Genomic DNA, 18,271 nt, shown 5'->3' on the forward strand with positions numbered 1-18,271 from the left:
AGTAGCTTTTGAAGCAACCTGCCCAAATATCCAACCAACAAAAAAACCTTTTTACAACTTCGTAATGGAAAAAGCTTTATGGAGAGGATGCGGTTAGCTGGCCAGTCAACTTCTGGCGGAAAATTCTGTTTGGTTGTTCTTTTGATTGTTGGTTAACTGACCGATTCGTTGTTATCGTTCGTCAGTCATATGCAGTCATGTTCGGAAAAGTACCTTGATTCTTCCTCAGGGTTAAATACATTATTTTAACTTGCTACCACTACTACATTGGCACGTGGAATACTACAACTACAAACTCAAGTTATAAAAAAAATAAATAAATAAATAAACCAATAAGGAAAGTAGTAAAGTCGGACGGGCTGACTTTATGATACCCTTCACCACTTTGGATATATTCAACAGATGAATCCTTACATACGTCGCATTTTTGACGGACCATTAACATGAAAATGAATCTATATACATGACATTCTGCAACCTATACTAAATTTTTCATTTGGTCAGATATAGAAGCTATATCTAAATCTGGACCGATTTTCAGGAAACTTACCACACATTATTCTAGACCTAATTGATTACACTATACCAAATTTCCTGTAAATCGAAAGATATGTAGGGACTTTGGTACCCCATTTACTTAAAATCGGACGAAACTATATATGGGAGCTATATCTAAATCTGGACCGATTTGCAGAAACTTAACACACACAATCTAGGCTTAATTCAGTACGCTATGCCAAATTTCGTGCCAGTCGAAAGATATATAGGGACTTTGGTACACCATTTACATTAAATCGGACGAAAATATATATGGGAACTATATCTAAATCTGAACCGATTTTCACGAAACTTAACACACATTATTCTAGACCTAATTCATTACGCTATGCCAAATTTCGTGCAAATCGAAAGATATATATGGACTTTGGTACACAATTTACATTAAATCGGAAGAAAATATATATGGGAGCTATATCTAAATCTGGACCGATTTTCAGGAAACATAACACACATCATTCTAGACCTATTGATTACACTATACCAAATTTCATGCAAATCGAACGATATATAGGGACTTTGGTACACCATTTACATTAAATCGGACGAAAATATATATGGGAGCTATATCTAAATCTGGACCGATTTTCACGAAATTTAACACACATCTTTCTAAACCTAATTGATAACACTATACAAAATTTCATGCAAATCGAATGGTATATAGGGACTTTAACACACCATTTACATAAAATCGGACGAAAATATATATGGGAGCTATATGTAAATCTAAACCGATTTTCACGAAACTGAACACACAACATTCTAGACCTAATTCATTACGCTATGCCAAATTTCGTGCCAGTCGAAAGATATACAGGGACTTTGGTACACCATTTACTTAAAATCGGACGAAAATATATATGGGTGCTATATCTAAATCTGGACCGATTTTCACGAAACTTAACACACATCATTCTAGACCTAATTCAGTACGCTATGCCAAATTTCGTGCCAGTCGAAATATATATAGGGACTTTGGTTCACCATTTACATAAAATCGGATGAAAATATATATGGGAGCTATATCTAAATCTGAACCGATTTTCACTAAACTTAACACACATTATTCTAGACCTAATTGATTATACTACGCCAAATTTCATGCAAATCGAAATATATATAGGGACTTCGGTACACTATTTAAATTAAATCGGACGAAAATATATATGGGAGGTATATCTAAATTTGGACCGATTTTCAGGAAACTTAACACACATCATTCTAGACCTAATTCATTACGTTATGCCAAATTTCGTGCAAATCGAATGATATAAAGGGACTTTGGTACACCATTTACATTAAATCGGACGAAAACATATATGGGAGCTATATCTAAATCTGAACCGATTTTCAGGAAACTTAACACACATGATTCTAGACCTATTTTATTACGCTATGCCAAATTTCGTGCAAATCGAATGATATATAGGGACTTTGGTTCACCATTTACATAAAATCGCACGAAAATATATACGGGAGCTATATATAAATCTGCATCGATTTTCAAGAAACTTAACACACATCTTTCTAAACCTAATTGATTCTTCTATACCAAATTTCGTGCAAATCGAAAGATATGTAGGGACTTTGGTTCACCATTTACATAAAATCGGACGAAAATATATATGGGAGCTATATCTAAATCTGGACCAGTTATCACGAAACTTAACACACATCAATTCATTACGCTATGCAAAATTTCGTGCAAATCGAATGATATATATGGGAGCTATATCTAAATCTGTTCAATACGGTTCGTCCTTGGGCCAAATTGGTGACCTTTTGCCTGTTACAAACTCTCATATATAGTTTCGTCCGATTGGGACAATGTTTTGAATGATTGGGACAAAATTTTGCATAGATTACTGAATTAGGTGCAGACTGATGTCTGGACCTAATTTGTTAACCATCGACATGGTTTTTAATGGTCCAGTTTCCTTTCCTGTGGCTGATTCGACTAACCACTACTGTAGAGGACTCTTGTTTACTTTACACTGTAAATATTTTTTTTTGTAGGTTATTGTTAATCTTTTTCTTCCTTGGTTGCAAAATTTGAATTTATTCCCGAGAAAATAGCCCAAAGGAGAACAAAAACAACGAAATATGAATCCACAATAATGGGACAGGGACTCTATCCCGAAATATGGATGAACAAAATGGCAATGGCAGGAAAGCGTGAGAGATTAAGTTACTTTGCTAGCTTTGCTGCTGGAGTTGATTCGAGTAAAAAAAAAAACATTACCTCAGGTAACTACCGCACAGTTACTTGGGCCGCCTCCTGTGTAAACATGATGACAACAAACTCAATGCGCAAACATACGTCCCCCTTGTAGGATACCAGGATACCAACAAAAGGACAACTTTCAGTATTTTTAATGTTTACCGAGGCAAACGAAAAAATAAGCTACTTTCATCGGTGTCGAGGTTTACATTTTTGTTTCTTCTTCTTTGTTTTTTCTTGGTTACCGAATGCAAAAATGCCAAGTTTTAAGTACAAGTTGTGATTGAAAATTAATCTCAAGAAAATTAAGAGAAGGAAAACAAAAAGAAGTTTGTTTGCGGAAATGGAAGATTTTTTTATTGGAATATTATTAAAATGGTGGGGTGCCTATGACGGTAACTTATATTTCCATCAAATATAAAAAAACACACATCAAAAACAAATATCCTGAGGGCTAAGCATTTTTCCAAGGGAAAATGTAGGAAACATCTGAGTTTTTGAAATAACAACATGGTTAACATTTATTTTTCAAAGGTCTACAAGAGGCGTGGATTTTTTAAATAATTTTTTACAGGGCCTACATAAGGCGTGGATTTTTTAAATAATTTTTTACAGGGCCTACATAAGGCGTGGATTTTTTAAATAATTTTTTACAGGGCCTACATAAGGCGTGGATTTTTTAAATAATTTTTTACAGGGCCTACATAAGGCGTGGATTTTTTAAATAATTTTTTACAGGGCCTACATAAGGCGTGGATTTTTTAAATAATTTTTTACAGGGCCTACATAAGGCGTGGATTTTTTAAATAATTTTTTACAGGGCCTACATAAGGCGTGGATTTTTTAAATAATTTTTTACAGGGCCTACATAAGGCGTGGATTTTTTAAATAATTTTTTACAGGGCCTACATAAGGCGTGGATTTTTTAAATAATTTTTTACAGGGCCTACATAAGGCGTGGATTTTTTAAATAATTTTTTACAGGGCCTACATAAGGCGTGGATTTTTTAAATAATTTTTTATAGGGCCTACATAAGGCGTGGATTTTTTAAATAATTTTTTATAGGGCATACATAAGGCGTGGATTTTTTAAATAATTTTTTATAGGGCCTACATAAGGCGTGGATTTTTTAAATAATTTTTTATAGGGCCTACATAAGGCGTGGATTTTTTAAATAATTTTTTATAGGGCCTACATAAGGCGTGGATTTTTTAAATAATTTTTTATAGGGCCTACATAAGGCGTGGATTTTTTAAATAATTTTTTATAGGGCCTACATAAGGCGTGGATTTTTTAAATAATTTTTTATAGGGCCTACATAAGGCGTGGATTTTTTAAATAATTTTTTATAGGGCCTACATAAGGCGTGGATTTTTTAAATAATTTTTTATAGGGCCTACATAAGGCGTGGATTTTTTAAATAATTTTTTATAGGGCCTACATAAGGCGTGGATTTTTTAAATAATTTTTTATAGGGCCTACATAAGGCGTGGATTTTTTAAATAATTTTTTATAGGGCCTACATAAGGCGTGGATTTTTTAAATAATTTTTTATAGGGCCTACATAAGGCGTGGATTTTTTAAATAATTTTTTATAGGGCCTACATAAGGCGTGGATTTTTTAAATAATTTTTTATAGGGCCTACATAAGGCGTGGATTTTTTAAATAATTTTTTATAGGGCCTACATAAGGCGTGGATTTTTTAAATAATTTTTTATAGGGCCTACATAAGGCGTGGATTTTTTAAATAATTTTTTATAGGGCCTACATAAGGCGTGGATTTTTTAAATAATTTTTATAGGGCCTACATAAGGCGTGGATTTTTTAAATAATTTTTTATAGGGCCTACATAAGGCGTGGATTTTTTAAATAATTTTTTATAGGGCCTACATAAGGCGTGGATTTTTTAAATAATTTTTTATAGGGCCTACATAAGGCGTGGATTTTTTAAATAATTTTTTATAGGGCCTACATAAGGCGTGGATTTTTTAAATAATTTTTTATAGGGCCTACATAAGGCGTGGATTTTTTAAATAATTTTTTATAGGGCCTACATAAGGCGTGGATTTTTTAAATAATTTTTTATAGGGCCTACATAAGGCGTGGATTTTTTAAATAATTTTTTATAGGGCCTACATAAGGCGTGGATTTTTTAAATAATTTTTTATAGGGCCTACATAAGGCGTGGATTTTTTAAATAATTTTTTATAGGGCCTACATAAGGCGTGGATTTTTTAAATAATTTTTTACAGGGTGACGTAGGGGATGATAAATACCAAGCAACGGCTCTGATTGGCTTTAACATGGCAAAGTCCAGGCTTATCTTGGTCCCTCTTTCATCTCAATTGTGGACACTTACCTCCCCGCGGTTGAAATAGTGAGCTAATATGTGCCGTAAGTTCACGAGGGTTAGTTGCCCACACTCGGAAAACCCCTCCTACTATGAAAAACCAAAACAAAAGAAAATCAATCCCACCCTAATGTTGACGACCCCCGCAAACGTATAAAGGACCACGATCTGCACTTGGAATGTGCGCACGATGTACAGAACAGGCGCAGTGTTCGCTTTGGCGGATGTACTCAAGAAGTACTAAGCCGATATTATTGACTTACAGGAAATGCGATGAAAAGGGACAGACGTAGGTAAATCAGACGATTACGCACTGTATTATAGCAGCCATGAAACGAGACATGAATTTGGCTGCGGATTTATGGTCAACAGGAGAATAAAAGACCTCGTCTTCAGATTCACTCCAGTAGATGAGCGAATTGCTATAATCCGTATAAAAGCAAAGTTCTTCTACATCTGTCTCATTTGCCCCCATGCTCCGACCAAAGACAAAGATGAGCAGACCAAAAACATTTTTACGAGCGCCTAGAAACAGCATATGATTGCTGCCCTGGCCATGACATTAAAATTCTGCTAGGAGATTTTAACCCAAAAATCGGAAGGGAAAATATCTTTGGCCCACTGTCGGAAAATTCAGCCTTCATGAAGAAACATTCGACAACGGCATGAGGTTGATTGACTTCGCGGCAGCAAAAAACATGGTAGTTTGCCGCACCAGATTATTCAAGCATCTCGATATACACAAGGCCACCTGGATTTCTCCTGATCAAGCAACGAAAAATCAAATTGATCATGTTGTGACAGACGGAAGGCATTCATCCAGTGTATTAGACGTTCGATCGATACGAGAAGCGAATATCGATTCGGACCATTACCTTGTGGCAGCTAAGGTACGCACCCATCTTAATGTAGCAGCAATGGTGCGATCTAATGTAACACGGAAACTCGACGTCGAAAAGCTGCAAACATAACAGGTAGCAGAGGCCTACTCTGCTCAACTTACCCACCTGCTTGACGAAAGCAATTCTTGTCCCGATAAAAGTATAGAAGCACAATGGCAATGAATTGCCCTACAAACTGCAGCAAAAGCAACACCTGGGTACCAAAAACCACCATCAAGAAACCCATGGTACGATCAGGAGTGTCGTAATGCTACTGATGTGAAAAACGCAGAGCATAGGGCAACCATGCAGACAGTAGCAACACGTAATGTGATGGAGAATTATCAGGAGAAAGGAGATAAGAGAAACGTGTTTGCAGAAAAACGAAGAAAGAACAAGAAAAACGTGAACGTGAGCAAATCGAGATGTAGAGGAGTCAGAATGAAGTCCGGAAATTTTACCAACGAGTAAAACACCAAACCGAAGGGTTTGGTGCAGGCACATCGTCCTGTAGAGAGGAAAACTGGTGACAGATACAGACAGCGAGTTGAGGATCTGGAAGGAGAATTTTGAAAAGCTTCTGGTATCAAATAGTAGTGGTGAAGAGGATACCGCAGAACCAATAATAGATGACGGTATATAGTGTATACCACCTAGCCAAGATGAAGTCAGAATAGCAATCAATCGGCTGAAGAATAATAAAACAGCAGGTGCCGATGGTTTACAAGCAGATTTATTCAAGACTGGTGATCAGATGCTGGTCAGGAGCATGCATCGGCTAATTTGTAAAATTTGGCTAGAGGAATACATTCCCAATGATTGGAACCTCAGCATCCTGTGTCCCGTGCACAAAAAAGGAGACAATACGATATGTGCCAACTATAGAGGAATTAGCCTTCTTCCCATCGCATATCAAGTGCTATCCAGTGTGCTCTGTGAACGATGAGGCCAATGGTCAATGACATTATTGGACCATACCAATGCGGCTTCAGACCTAGCAAATCCATCATTGACCAGATTTTCACTCTGCGCCAAATCCTGGAAAAGACCCACGAAAAACACATCGACACATACCACCTATTCGTCGACTATAAAGCCGCATTCGACAGCCCTATCCGTTCAGAGGTGTTTAAAATCATGTCTACGTTCGGCATTACTGCAAAATTAATACGGCTATGCAGGATAACTTTAAGTGGCAGAAGGTCAGAAGTTATTGTCGGAAAGGACCTATCGGAGCCATTTAATACCGAACGATGATTCAGACAAGGTGACAGTTTGTCGTGTGATCTTATGAACAGCCTGCTGGAAAAGGTCATACGAGATGCAGAGGTGAACAGAAATGACACTCTGTACACCAAACAACACATGTTACTCGCCTACGCCGAGGACATCGATATAATGGGTCGAACAATGCGAGCCACATTTGAACAAATTGAGAAGAAGTCTGCCAAAGTGGGTCTGGGAGTAAACGGCGAGAAGACCAAGCTGATGGTATCAACGCACAAGACGTCCAGTAGACTCAGACCAACTGTGGAACTTGAGAACCACAGCTTCGAGGTAGTTAAAGATTTTATTTACCTTGGTACCGCCATAAATAAAACGAATGACATCCGGTTTGTAATTCGAAGAAGGATTGTGATGGCCAACAGATGCTACCATGGTCTAAGTAAGAAGTTTAGAAACAAGGCCGCCTCCCGCCAGACCAAACTCACACTTTACAAGACGCTGCTACTACCCGTGCTGTTATATGGATCTGAAGCATGTGTACTTGCGCAAGCAGATGAGGCAGCTCTTGGGTTGTTTGAAAGAAAAATTCGACGGTGAATATCGGCGTGGAATGAACCACGAGCTTTACAATTAATACGCGGACATCGACATAGTATTGACCTGCAGCGACTACGATGGCTAGGCCATGTTATGCGAATGAATGAGAACGCCGCAGCTCATAAGGCATATAAAAGCGAGCCTACTGATGGTTTCCGAAGAAGGGGAAGGCCACGAATCAGATGGAAAGACCAAGTAGAAAACAATATTTTGTAACGTGGTATTTCAAATTTGGCAGAGATGCGCAAAAGATCGACGCGCCGTTCAGTAACAAGCCAGCTAGTAAGTAAGTAATTTTTCAAGGGTCAAATCTATTTTCAATATTTTTCTCAGTGTTTTTTATGTTATATTTGACATTTAATAAAAAAAATTTAAATCAAAATTTCAAAAAAATATTTTTTAAATTCGGCATAAAAAATTATTTCAAAACTAATTTTTGGCTATTCTCAAAATTTTGGTTTGGATTTATCCGCATTTAACGCGAATTTAGTATATCCCATCAAAATATACGAGTTCTCTTTTCGTAACAGTCCACCAAAATTCCTCTCAAAATTAAACAAAACGTTTTCCCAGTTTCACAACGTGGTCGATCGTTCAGCGCAACCACGAATCACCGAGATGAAGCCGGACCATCGGGTAGTAATGCTAGAACTGAACCAGCCTCAGAACCGATATCACCCCAACTCAGTGGTACTAATAAAACGGGAAAACCTAAATCCATATTGGAAGAACATGGCATCCTGATGGGTAAGGTCATCGGAACGGGTAATTATGCCAAGGTGAAAATTGGCTATTCCGAAGAGTATGGAAAACGAGTGGCCATTAAAATCATATCAAAGGTTAAGGCACCAGCGGAATATACCCAAAAATTTTTACCACGGGAAATTGAGGCTGTCAAGGGGTTGCATCATGAAAATTTAATAACCTTCTATCAGAGCATTGAAACGAGTCATAGGTAAAGGAGGATCTCACCCCCTCTTAGGAGAAGTGGTAATCTGAATATTTTACTTTTAGGGTCTATCTGATCATGCAATTGGCCGAAAATGGCACCCTATTGGATTATGTGCGTGACAAAAAATTTCTCGAGGAGACACAATCCCGAAATCTCTTCAAGCAACTGATAAATGCAGTGGAATATATCCATTCCAAGGGTGTGGTGCACCGCGACATAAAATGTGAAAACCTTCTGCTGGATGAAAATTTCAATTTGAAATTGATTGACTTTGGATTTGCCCGCAAGGATACCAAGACCAGTGATGAACAGGTTATATTGTCGAAAACATTTTGCGGCAGCTATGCATATGCAAGTCCGGAAATTTTGAAAGGTATTGAATCGTAATCGTAATAGTGAAATATAAAATTCCCTCTGCCATATCTAGGTGTTCCCTATGATCCCTTTCTTTCGGATCTTTGGGCCTGTGGTGTGGTCTGTTATGCCATGGTCTTTGGCCGTCTACCCTACGATGGTTCGAATGTTAATGTCTTACTGAAACGCATAAATGCCTCATTGGTGTTTCCTAAAACTCCCACTGTGTCCAATGAATGTAAGCAGTTGATCTTACACATATTGGCTCCGGTGAAGATTCGATTTCGTTTGGAACAAATTAAGGAGGATCCATGGATGAAAAAGACATGAAGGACCAAATCTGAACACATATAAATTTAATGTAGAAAACAAGCAAAAAATATATCTTCAAAAATAAATTGAAAAAATACTTTTAAAAAAATCCACCCTTTGAATAGAACCTTGTATGAGACCCTTGAAAAAAGAATAGGGCCTTGTATGAGACTCTTGAAAAAAATATATTTTTTAAAAAATTCACGCCTTATATTACTTGCTTGGCTGGCTTGTGACAAAACTTTCGTTCCCGAGCCGAGCTTAAAAAAGATTTCCAGGCGCGTCGATCTTTTGCACAGTTTTTCCAATTTGAAAGACCCTATTCGGAAATGTTATCCTTCACTTGATCTTTCCATCTTATTCGTGGTCTTCCCCTTCTGCGTGAACCGTCAGCTGGTTCGCTTTTATATTCCTTTTGGGCTGGGGCATCTTCATCCATTCTCACAACATGATCTGGCCAACGTAGTCGCTGTAGCTCAATACGTCTAACAATGCCGATGTCCGAGAATAGCTGGTACAGCTCATGGTTCATTCGACGGCGATATTCACCGTCGACGGAGATCGGCCCGTAGATCTTTCGAAGAATTTTTCTTTCAAACACTCCAAGAGCTGCCTCATCTACTTGCGCAAGAACCCATGCTTCAGATCCATATAACAGCACGGGTAATATCAGCGTTTTGTAAAGTGTGAGTTGTGTCTGGCGGGAGGTGGCCTCGTTTCTAAACTGCTTACTTAGACCATAGTAGCATCTGTTTGTCATCACAATCCTTCTTCGAATTACAAAACTGATGTCATTTTATATACCTTGTGGCGGTAACAAGGTATATAAAATCTTTTACCACCTCGAAGCTGTAGTTCTCAAGTTCCACAGTGGATCCGAGTCTACTGGACGTCTTGCGCGTTGATACCATCAGCTTGGTCTTCTCGCCGTTTACTGCCAGACTCACTTTGGCAGACTCCTTCTCAATTTGTTCAAAGGTGGCTGTTACCCCACGCAATGTTCGATCCATTATATCGATGTCATCGGCGTAGGCGAGTAACATGGGTTGTTTGGTGTACAGAGTGCCATTTCTGTTCACCTTTGCCTCTCGTATGACCTTTTCCAGCAAGATGTTAAAAAGATCACAAGACAAACTGTCACCTTGTCTGAATCCTCGCTCGGTATTAAAGGGCTCCGAGAGGTGCTTTCCGGCTTTAACTGCTGACCTTGTGCCACTTAAAGTTTTCATGCATAGCCGTATTCATTTTTACAGGAATGCCGAACGTAGGCATGGCTTTAAACACCTATGAACGGATTGGGCTGTCGAATGCGGTTTTATAGTCGAGGAATAGGTGGAATGTGTCGATGTGTTTTTCATGGGTTTTTTTTCAGGATTTGGCGCAGAGTGAAAATATGGTCAATGGTGGATTTGCCAGGTCTGAAGCCACATTGGTATGGTCCAATAATGTCATTGACCATTGGCTTCAGTCGTTCACACAGCATACTGGATAGCATTTTATATGCGATGGGAAGGCGACTTATTCCTCTATAGTTGGCACATATCGTCTTGTCTCCTTTTTTATACACGGGACACAGGGTGCTGAGGTTCCAATCATTAGACATGCATTCCTCTCGTCAAATTGTACTAATCAGCTGTTGCATGCTCCTGACCAGTATCTGACCACCAGCCTTGAATAGTTCGGCTGGTAACTCATCGGCTCCTGTTGCTTTACTGTTCTTGAGCCGATTAATTGCTTTTATGATCTCATCTTGGCTAGGTGGTATACACTCTATACCATCATCTCTTTTTGGTTCTGGGGTATCTTCTTCACCGCCACTATTTGATACCAGAAGCTTTTTCAAAATGCTCCTTCCAGATCCTCAACACGCTGTCTGTATCTGTCACCAGGTTTCCTTCTTCATCTCTACAGGAGGATGTGGCTGTACCAAAACCTTCTGTTTGGTGTTTTACTCGTTGGTAACATTTCCGGACTTAATTCTGACTCCTGTACATCTCGATTTGCTCACGCTCACGTTTTTCTTGTTCTTTCTTCTTTTTTCTGAAAACACTTTTCTCCTCTTTCCTTTTCTCCCGATAATTCTCCATCACATTACGTGTTGCTACTGTCTGCAGGGCTGCCCTATACGCCGCGTTTTTCACATCAATAGAATTACGACACTCCTGATCGTACCATGGGTTCCTTGGTGGTGGTTTTTGGTAACCAAGTGTTGCTTTTGCTGCAGTTTGTAGGGAGTGGGCAATTCTTTGCCATTGTGCTTCTATACTATTATCGGGACAAGAAGTGCTTTCGTCAAGCAGGTGGGTAAGTTGAGCGGAGTAGGCCTCGGCTACCTGTTGGTTTTACAGCTTTTCGACGTCGAGTTTCCGTGTTGTGTTAGATCGCACCTTTTCTGCATTAAGACGAGTGCGAACGTAGTAGTAGTGGTCCGAATCGATATTCGTTCCTCGGATCGATCGAACGTCTAATACACTGGATGAATGCCTTCCGTCTATCACAACATTATCGATTTGATTTCTCGTTGCTTGATCAGGAGAAATCCAGGTGGCCTTGTGTATATCGAGATGCTTGAAGCTGGTACTGCTAACTACCATGTTTTTTGCTGTCGCGTAGTCAATCAACCCCATGCCGTTTTCGGATGTTTCTTCATGAAGGCTGAATTTTCCGACGGTGGGGCCAAAGATATTTTCCCTTCCGATTTTTGCATTAAAATCTCCTAGCAGAATTTTAATGTCATGGCCAGGGCAGCGATCATATGCTGTTTCTAGGCGCTCATAAGATATGTCTTTGGTCTGCTCATCTTTGTCTTCGGTCGGAGCATGGGCGCAAATAAGACTGATGTAGAAGAACTTCGCTTTTATGCGGATTATAGCAATTCGCTCATCTACTGGAGTGAATCTGGAGACGAGGTCTTTTATTCTCCTGTTGACCATAAATCCGCAGCCAAATTCATGTCACGTTTCATGGCAGCTATAATATAGGGCGAAATCATCTGATTTACTTACGCCAGTCCCTTTCCATCGCATTTCCTGTAAGGCAATAATATCGGCTTTGTACTTCTTGAGTACATCCGCCAAAGCGAGAACTGCGCCTTTTCTGTACAATGTGCGCACATTCCAAGTGCAGATTTGCAGATCGTGGTCATCAACATTAGGGGGGGTTTAGTTTTCTTTTTCTTTGCTTTTTCATAGTAGGAGGGTTTTCCGAGTGTGGGCAACTAACCCGACGCCTCAACCCATTTTTTATAGTTCTTATGTGTGAACTCGCGGCACATATTAGCTCACTATTTCAACGGGTGATGAAAATAGCTACCCCAGGTGACACCGAGGGGAGGTCAGTGTCAACAATTGAGATGAAAGAGGGACCAAGTTAAGCCTGGACTTCGCCATGTTAAAGTCAATCAGAGCCGTTGCTTGATATCTATCATCCCCTACGCCTATATGTAGCCTTTTAAAATATATTTAAAAAATCAATGCCGCCCTCTGAAGTCCTTTGTGTGTCACACAAAGGTACTGTGGTTGTTGTCTTGACTTATTTTTCTCCCTTAGGAAGCAAAACATGGTGGTTAATAAATTCTGACGACAACCCCTTTAATTTTGAAATCTTTAATTGCCATGGAGACACCCTTTATCATTCTGTCAAATACAACCCTGATTTGAAAATGCCATGGCAACGGCTGGTTGTATTGTCATGGAGAAGGACATTAGAAGAAAATTTTGTATAAATTCGATACTGAAGATATATTCTCGTCTGTAGATAAATGAAAAAGTTTGAAATAAAACAAGAAGCCTTCGCAAAATTAAATGAATTTTTGGAAATTCGTAATTAATGGCGGAGGTCTATGTGATTGGACAAATATTGAAAGCTGTTGATTTTCGAGAACCACACATTTTTTGCAAGTGGAGTTTACAGAGTGGTGAGGAAAAAAACCCGGGCATCATAGAAAATAGTTTGTTATTAATTAACTCCTCTCTCCCCTAGGTACCGCCTGGCGTGTTGCCCAAGGAGAAGCCCAGGGCCAAACATTTGTGTCCGCCAATCGATTGGAATCATCTTCGGATTTCTGCCAACCATTAGATATACACTTGGCCACAGCCTCGGTGCAGGGTTGGCCTAAGCTGCATTTGGAAGTGCATGCCGTTAATGTCCTAAATAAATCCTGGCCAGTTGGTTACGGGTTTGTACATTTACCCACTAAACCAGGACTACATCGTCTGGAAGTGTTAACTTGGAAAATTGCCCCGCGCTCCTGGTACGATAGTGTGAGAGAAAAATTTGGAGGTGGTGGTTTGGCGTTGTGCAAGGAGGATTTAATATTTAGCGGCTTGGAAAGGTAAGGATCAGATTCAAAAATATTTTTTCAGGGTTCTAAAAGAGGCAAGGATTCTTAAAAATCTCTTTTTCAATGATCTATTCAAGTCATCGATATAAAAACAAAAATTTTTTTCGATATTAAAAAAAATTATTTTTTTCTCTTTCAGATACAAACTCCAAACCCGCACCTCAGGCAAAATAATCATCGACATCAATTTAATATTTCGCAATTTTGCCAAATTTGGTATTGAATTCAAGTGAAATCGAAACCTAACCCCTCAAAAAATGTCTTTCCATAAATTAATACTTTTGAGTTGTATAATACTTCCCAATCTACTGGCCTTAGATGCAGTTAAAATCGGCATCTCAAAACCCTTAGACACAACGACGACCACAACAACAACTTCAACAACCCCAACAACAATTTCTACAGAAGACACACAAATTTCAGAAGAAATTGAGCCACAAAACCTTAGCACATCAGCTACAACAACCACCTCTACTGCAAAGCCCCAAGAAGAAATCACAACAGAATCGGAACCCGAATGGCCGGAATTTCCACCCAGAAAAGAGACCACTAGCAGCACAAAGAAACCAACAACAACAACACCTAATACCACAAAGAAACCTTTAACTAAAAAATCTCGGACAACCACCACAAAATCTCCTCCAACAACAACATCGACAGTTGGTCCTGATATTACCACCAATTCGACAGAGGTACCCGGAGAAACATCAGCACTTTCAGCGCACAATGGAGGTTCACATAGCTCCAAATATTGTTTTTGTGATTTAACCATAAATGGTTGTGATATTAATTGTTGCTGCGATCCGGATTGTCCTGCAGAGGCTTTTCGCTCATTTAAATGCCTACGGGAAAATTTAAATGATTTCGAACTGCATGAGGGACGTTTTGAAGATTTTAAATTTCAACATGGCTTGCCTACGTGCGAAGAGAAGGATGGTTGGTTGTGTGTCTTCAAAACAAATTTGCCAACATCGGATCTACATGAGAGGGTAAGGGAAGAGGGGTTAGGATATCGATTTTCATAATAATTTAATTTTATTATTTTTGCAGGACCATCCAAGTTTCTCAGATACTTCACATTATTACAAATGGCCAAGTTTGCTGAAAGAAGATACGGAACAGCCAAGTCGGGAATTTTATATGTATGGAGATGCCTTGAAATTGATACATATTGAGAGCAAGGATATAAGGGATTTTGGTAAGAACAATAAATATTCCTCAGAAGCCCCTGTGCCTTCTTCAATTTCCTGAAAAATATTTAAAGTCCACGCGAGATTAAGGTCTTTAAAAATCCTAAATATTCCTCGAAGGGCCATTGAAAATCTACTCTTTAAAAATCTAAGCCTTGTAGTGGCCTCTTTAGGACCCTTAAAAAATATTTTTTTTAAAAAATCCAAGCCTGTTTAGGACCCTTAAAAAATATTTTTTTTAAAAAATCCAAGCCTGTTTAGGACCCTTAAAAAATATTCTTTAAAAAATCCACGCCTCTTTAGGACCCTTAAAAAATATTCTTTAAAAAATCCACGCTTGTGCCTCTGAGGACCCTTGAAAAATATTCTTTAAAAAATCCACGCTTGTGCCTCTGAGGACCCTTAAAAAATATTCTTTAAAAAATCCACGCCTCTTTAGGACCCTTAAAAAATATTCTTTAAAAAATGCACGCCTCTTTAGGACCCTTAAAAAATATTCTTTAAAAAATGCACGCCTCTTTAGGACCCTTAAAAAATATTCTTTAAAAAATCCACGCCTCTTCAGGACCCTTAAAAATTATTCTTTAAAAATCTAAGCCTCTTGTAGACCCTTGAAAAATATTTTTTTAAATCCACGCCTCTTGTAGACCCTTAAAAAATATTCTTTAAAAAAACACGCCTCTTGTAGACCCTTGAAAAACATTTTTTTAAATCCACGCCTCTTGTAGACCCTTTAAAAAATCCACGACTGGATGGAAAAATTATTCTTTAAAAAATTGTAGACCCTTGAAAAGTAATCGGTAAAATCGTGCTTGTCATTTCAGATCTGCCCTCATCGTTGAAGCCACCCTATTGCCAAACAATGGAACCAATAAAATATTTGAAATCTCAAAAACGAACATGCCTTCAGCGCAATGACAACCTAGAGGATATTCAAGTGAAATTAATGGATTTCCAGGACAATTACAAAGTTCTACAAAAGCCTAATTTAGCGGAACATCTCTATGAACCTAAGCATTTTAAAAAATATACGGCAAACATAACCCTGAGATGGTGTATTGCCGGTTCCGAAAGATGTCGATTGTCAACTGAAGTTAAGGAAGCGGATTTTGAAAATACCGAAGTCAAGGAAATACAAATAAAAATATTTCACAATTTCACCACCATCAATGGGATCCTGATTGAATTATGGCATAGGGAAGTGGATGTTGGATCGGTAGACACCATCGAATCCTGGTTGTCATATGACATCCAATATTTAAATGGAAGTTTGAAAGAAGTTCTGAAAAATAGAAGTGAAATTCGAAAATCAAAACCAAGTTCCGGTCCTTATGGCTATACCTTGGGAAAACCAGTAATCTTGGGAAAATATGTGGCCTATAATAAATCATTGCCCTTATCGGAAAAGAATCAGCAATTAGATTTCTTTGCCACGGATCTGGACAACGAAGAAAGAGGAGGTCATTCTATAAACATTTTGGAAAAATACAAAGGTCTATGTGGCCGCTCAGAAAAATCTTCGGGAGGAGACTATATCAACTATGGTGTAAATTTTGTCAAACAATGTAAAATTCGTATGAATAATGACACCACGCACCTCACGGGTCCTGCAAAGGCCAACTATACCACAATTTGCCTAACACTACAAAATCGCATCAATCAACAGCTCTTCAATGGTCAACCGAACATCAGTGAAATAAATTCCTATTATATCTCGAAATTGGGTAAACCTAAAAATAATTCCGAACATTGGATACAGCTAAATGTTTTCAATGCGGATTTTAATCAAGTATTTGGTCAATATTTGGAAAATACTGGGACATTTATATGTCGCAATATATTGCTGAGTGTGATGTATGAATTTCATATGGGTTATGTGGATCTAAGTGGTGGTTTAACGCAACAACAACATCAGAATATTATTGAATACGCCGCCTTGCTGATGGGTGAAAGACATGATTTGGAATTTTCATTGGATGAAATGGTAGAAGTTCCAATCACAATGTCAGTGCGTTTTTATGATATCAATGAAAAAGCTGCATCAGCTTCTAGTCTTTTAAGAAATTATTTTATAATCTTGATGGGCTTAATTGTAATTTTAAATGCTTAGAATAAAAACAACAATAAAATATTTGATTAATAAAAAAATATTCAAAATCTCTATACACGAGCTTAAAGGGGTCTCTATACACGACTGAAGCAGAGTCTTTCATAGGCGAACTGAAGCAGGGAGTCTTTCATAGACGAGCTGAAATAGGGAGTCTTTCATAGACGAGCTGAAACAGGGAGTCTTTCATAGACGAGCTGAAGTAGGGAGTCTTTCATAGACGAGCTGAAGTAGGGAGTCTTTCATAGACGAGCTGAAGTAGGGAGTCTTTCATAGACGAGCTGAAGCAGGGAGTCTTTCATAGACGAGCTGAAGTAGGGAGTCTTTCATAGACGAGCTGAAGCAGGGAGTCTTTCATAGACGAGCTGAAGCAGGGAGTCTTTCATAGACGAGCTGAAGCAGGGAGTCTTTCATAGACGAGCTGAAGCAGGGAGTCTTTCATAGACGAGCTGAAGCAGGGAGTCTTTCATAGACGAGCTGAAGCAGGGAGTCTTTCATAGACGAGCTGAAGCAGGGAGACTTTCATAGACGAGCTGAAGCAGGGAGACTTTCATAGACGAGCTGAAGGGAGTCTTTCATAGACGAGTTGAAACAGTGAGGCATTTTCATACGTGTTTTAGAGAAAAAATGGGTTCACAGTAACTGAGGAATCAATTTTTGTCCACCACTGAGGACAATTTTTTCTATAGGAAATAATGTCTCAGCCACTGAGGACAATATTTTCTATAGGAAAAATGTCTCAGCCACAGATGAAATTTTGTTTTAAAAAAATGTCCTCAGTGGCAAAGGACGTTTTTCCTATAGAGATAAATTGGTCTACAGTAGTTGGGGATGTTATTTCTGTAGAGAAAACTCGGCCCACAATAACTGCTGTGTTGATGTTTCTTTAATTTACTATGGAATTTAGTGGTCCCTGATTTTGCTCTATGATATTTCGACAAATTAAGGAATATTTCCTTATTAATATATTCGAGGAATTCATACGTTGTATTTATTGAGAATAAAAATTGATTATTTAATATTCGTGCCATAGTCATCATCGATTCGGTTTATCACCTAATTGTAAATAGGAACATCAATAAAAGTATATTATACATAATATTCTTTTAAAAATATTACACATTTCAAGCATAAGAGCTTTACCATTATTTTTTTCATTGTAAAATAGGAACATC

General features: G+C 38.3%; 3 protein-coding genes across 3 annotated transcripts; all 3 read left to right on the plus strand.

Annotated features, from left to right (window-relative positions):
- Positions 1-8,412: 8,412 nt before the first annotated feature.
- Positions 8,413-9,475, plus strand: LOC133325772 (testis-specific serine/threonine-protein kinase 3; the record flags this gene model as incomplete). Its single annotated transcript, XM_061534497.1, has 3 exons — positions 8,413-8,794; positions 8,854-9,164; positions 9,219-9,475. Coding segments are annotated over 3 exons (950 nt in total), but the record flags the coding sequence as incomplete, so codon positions are not given.
- Positions 9,476-13,275: 3,800 nt separating this feature from the next.
- Positions 13,276-14,032, plus strand: LOC133325804 (B9 domain-containing protein 2). Its single transcript, XM_061534526.1, has 3 exons — positions 13,276-13,373; positions 13,439-13,790; positions 13,939-14,032. Exons 1-3 carry the CDS (start codon positions 13,286-13,288, stop codon positions 14,030-14,032), a joined length of 534 nt encoding a protein of 177 aa, XP_061390510.1. The 5' UTR covers positions 13,276-13,285.
- Positions 14,033-14,056: 24 nt separating this feature from the next.
- LOC133325782 (tectonic) lies at positions 14,057-17,099 on the plus strand. The gene is made up of 3 exons (XM_061534508.1): positions 14,057-14,788; positions 14,850-14,997; positions 15,814-17,099. Exons 1-3 carry the CDS (start codon positions 14,057-14,059, stop codon positions 17,097-17,099), a joined length of 2,166 nt encoding a protein of 721 aa, XP_061390492.1.
- The last annotated feature ends 1,172 nt before the right edge of the window (positions 17,100-18,271 follow it).

The sequence above is a fragment of the Musca vetustissima genome, unplaced genomic scaffold (genome assembly GCF_032173495.1).
Source record: "Musca vetustissima isolate MV318-11 ecotype Yass unplaced genomic scaffold, APGP_CSIRO_Mvet_v1 utg39929, whole genome shotgun sequence".
NCBI lineage: Eukaryota > Metazoa > Arthropoda > Insecta > Diptera > Muscidae > Musca > Musca vetustissima.

What these genes read in the sequence shown, in the direction of transcription:
- LOC133325782 (XM_061534508.1), top strand. Translation starts at nt 14,057, where the DNA reads ATGTCTTTCCATAAATTAATACTTTTGAGTTGTATAATACTTCCCAAT. An exon ending in CATCGGATCTACATGAGAGG is followed by an intron (nt 14,789 to 14,849) that starts GTAAGGGAAGAG and finishes TTATTTTTGCAG; the next exon opens with GACCATCCAAGTTTCTCAGA. An exon ending in CAAGGATATAAGGGATTTTG is followed by an intron (nt 14,998 to 15,813) that starts GTAAGAACAATA and finishes TTGTCATTTCAG; the next exon opens with ATCTGCCCTCATCGTTGAAG.
- LOC133325804 (XM_061534526.1), top strand. Translation starts at nt 13,286, where the DNA reads ATGGCGGAGGTCTATGTGATTGGACAAATATTGAAAGCTGTTGATTTT. An exon ending in CAAGTGGAGTTTACAGAGTG is followed by an intron (nt 13,374 to 13,438) that starts GTGAGGAAAAAA and finishes TCTCTCCCCTAG; the next exon opens with GTACCGCCTGGCGTGTTGCC. An exon ending in ATATTTAGCGGCTTGGAAAG is followed by an intron (nt 13,791 to 13,938) that starts GTAAGGATCAGA and finishes TTTCTCTTTCAG; the next exon opens with ATACAAACTCCAAACCCGCA.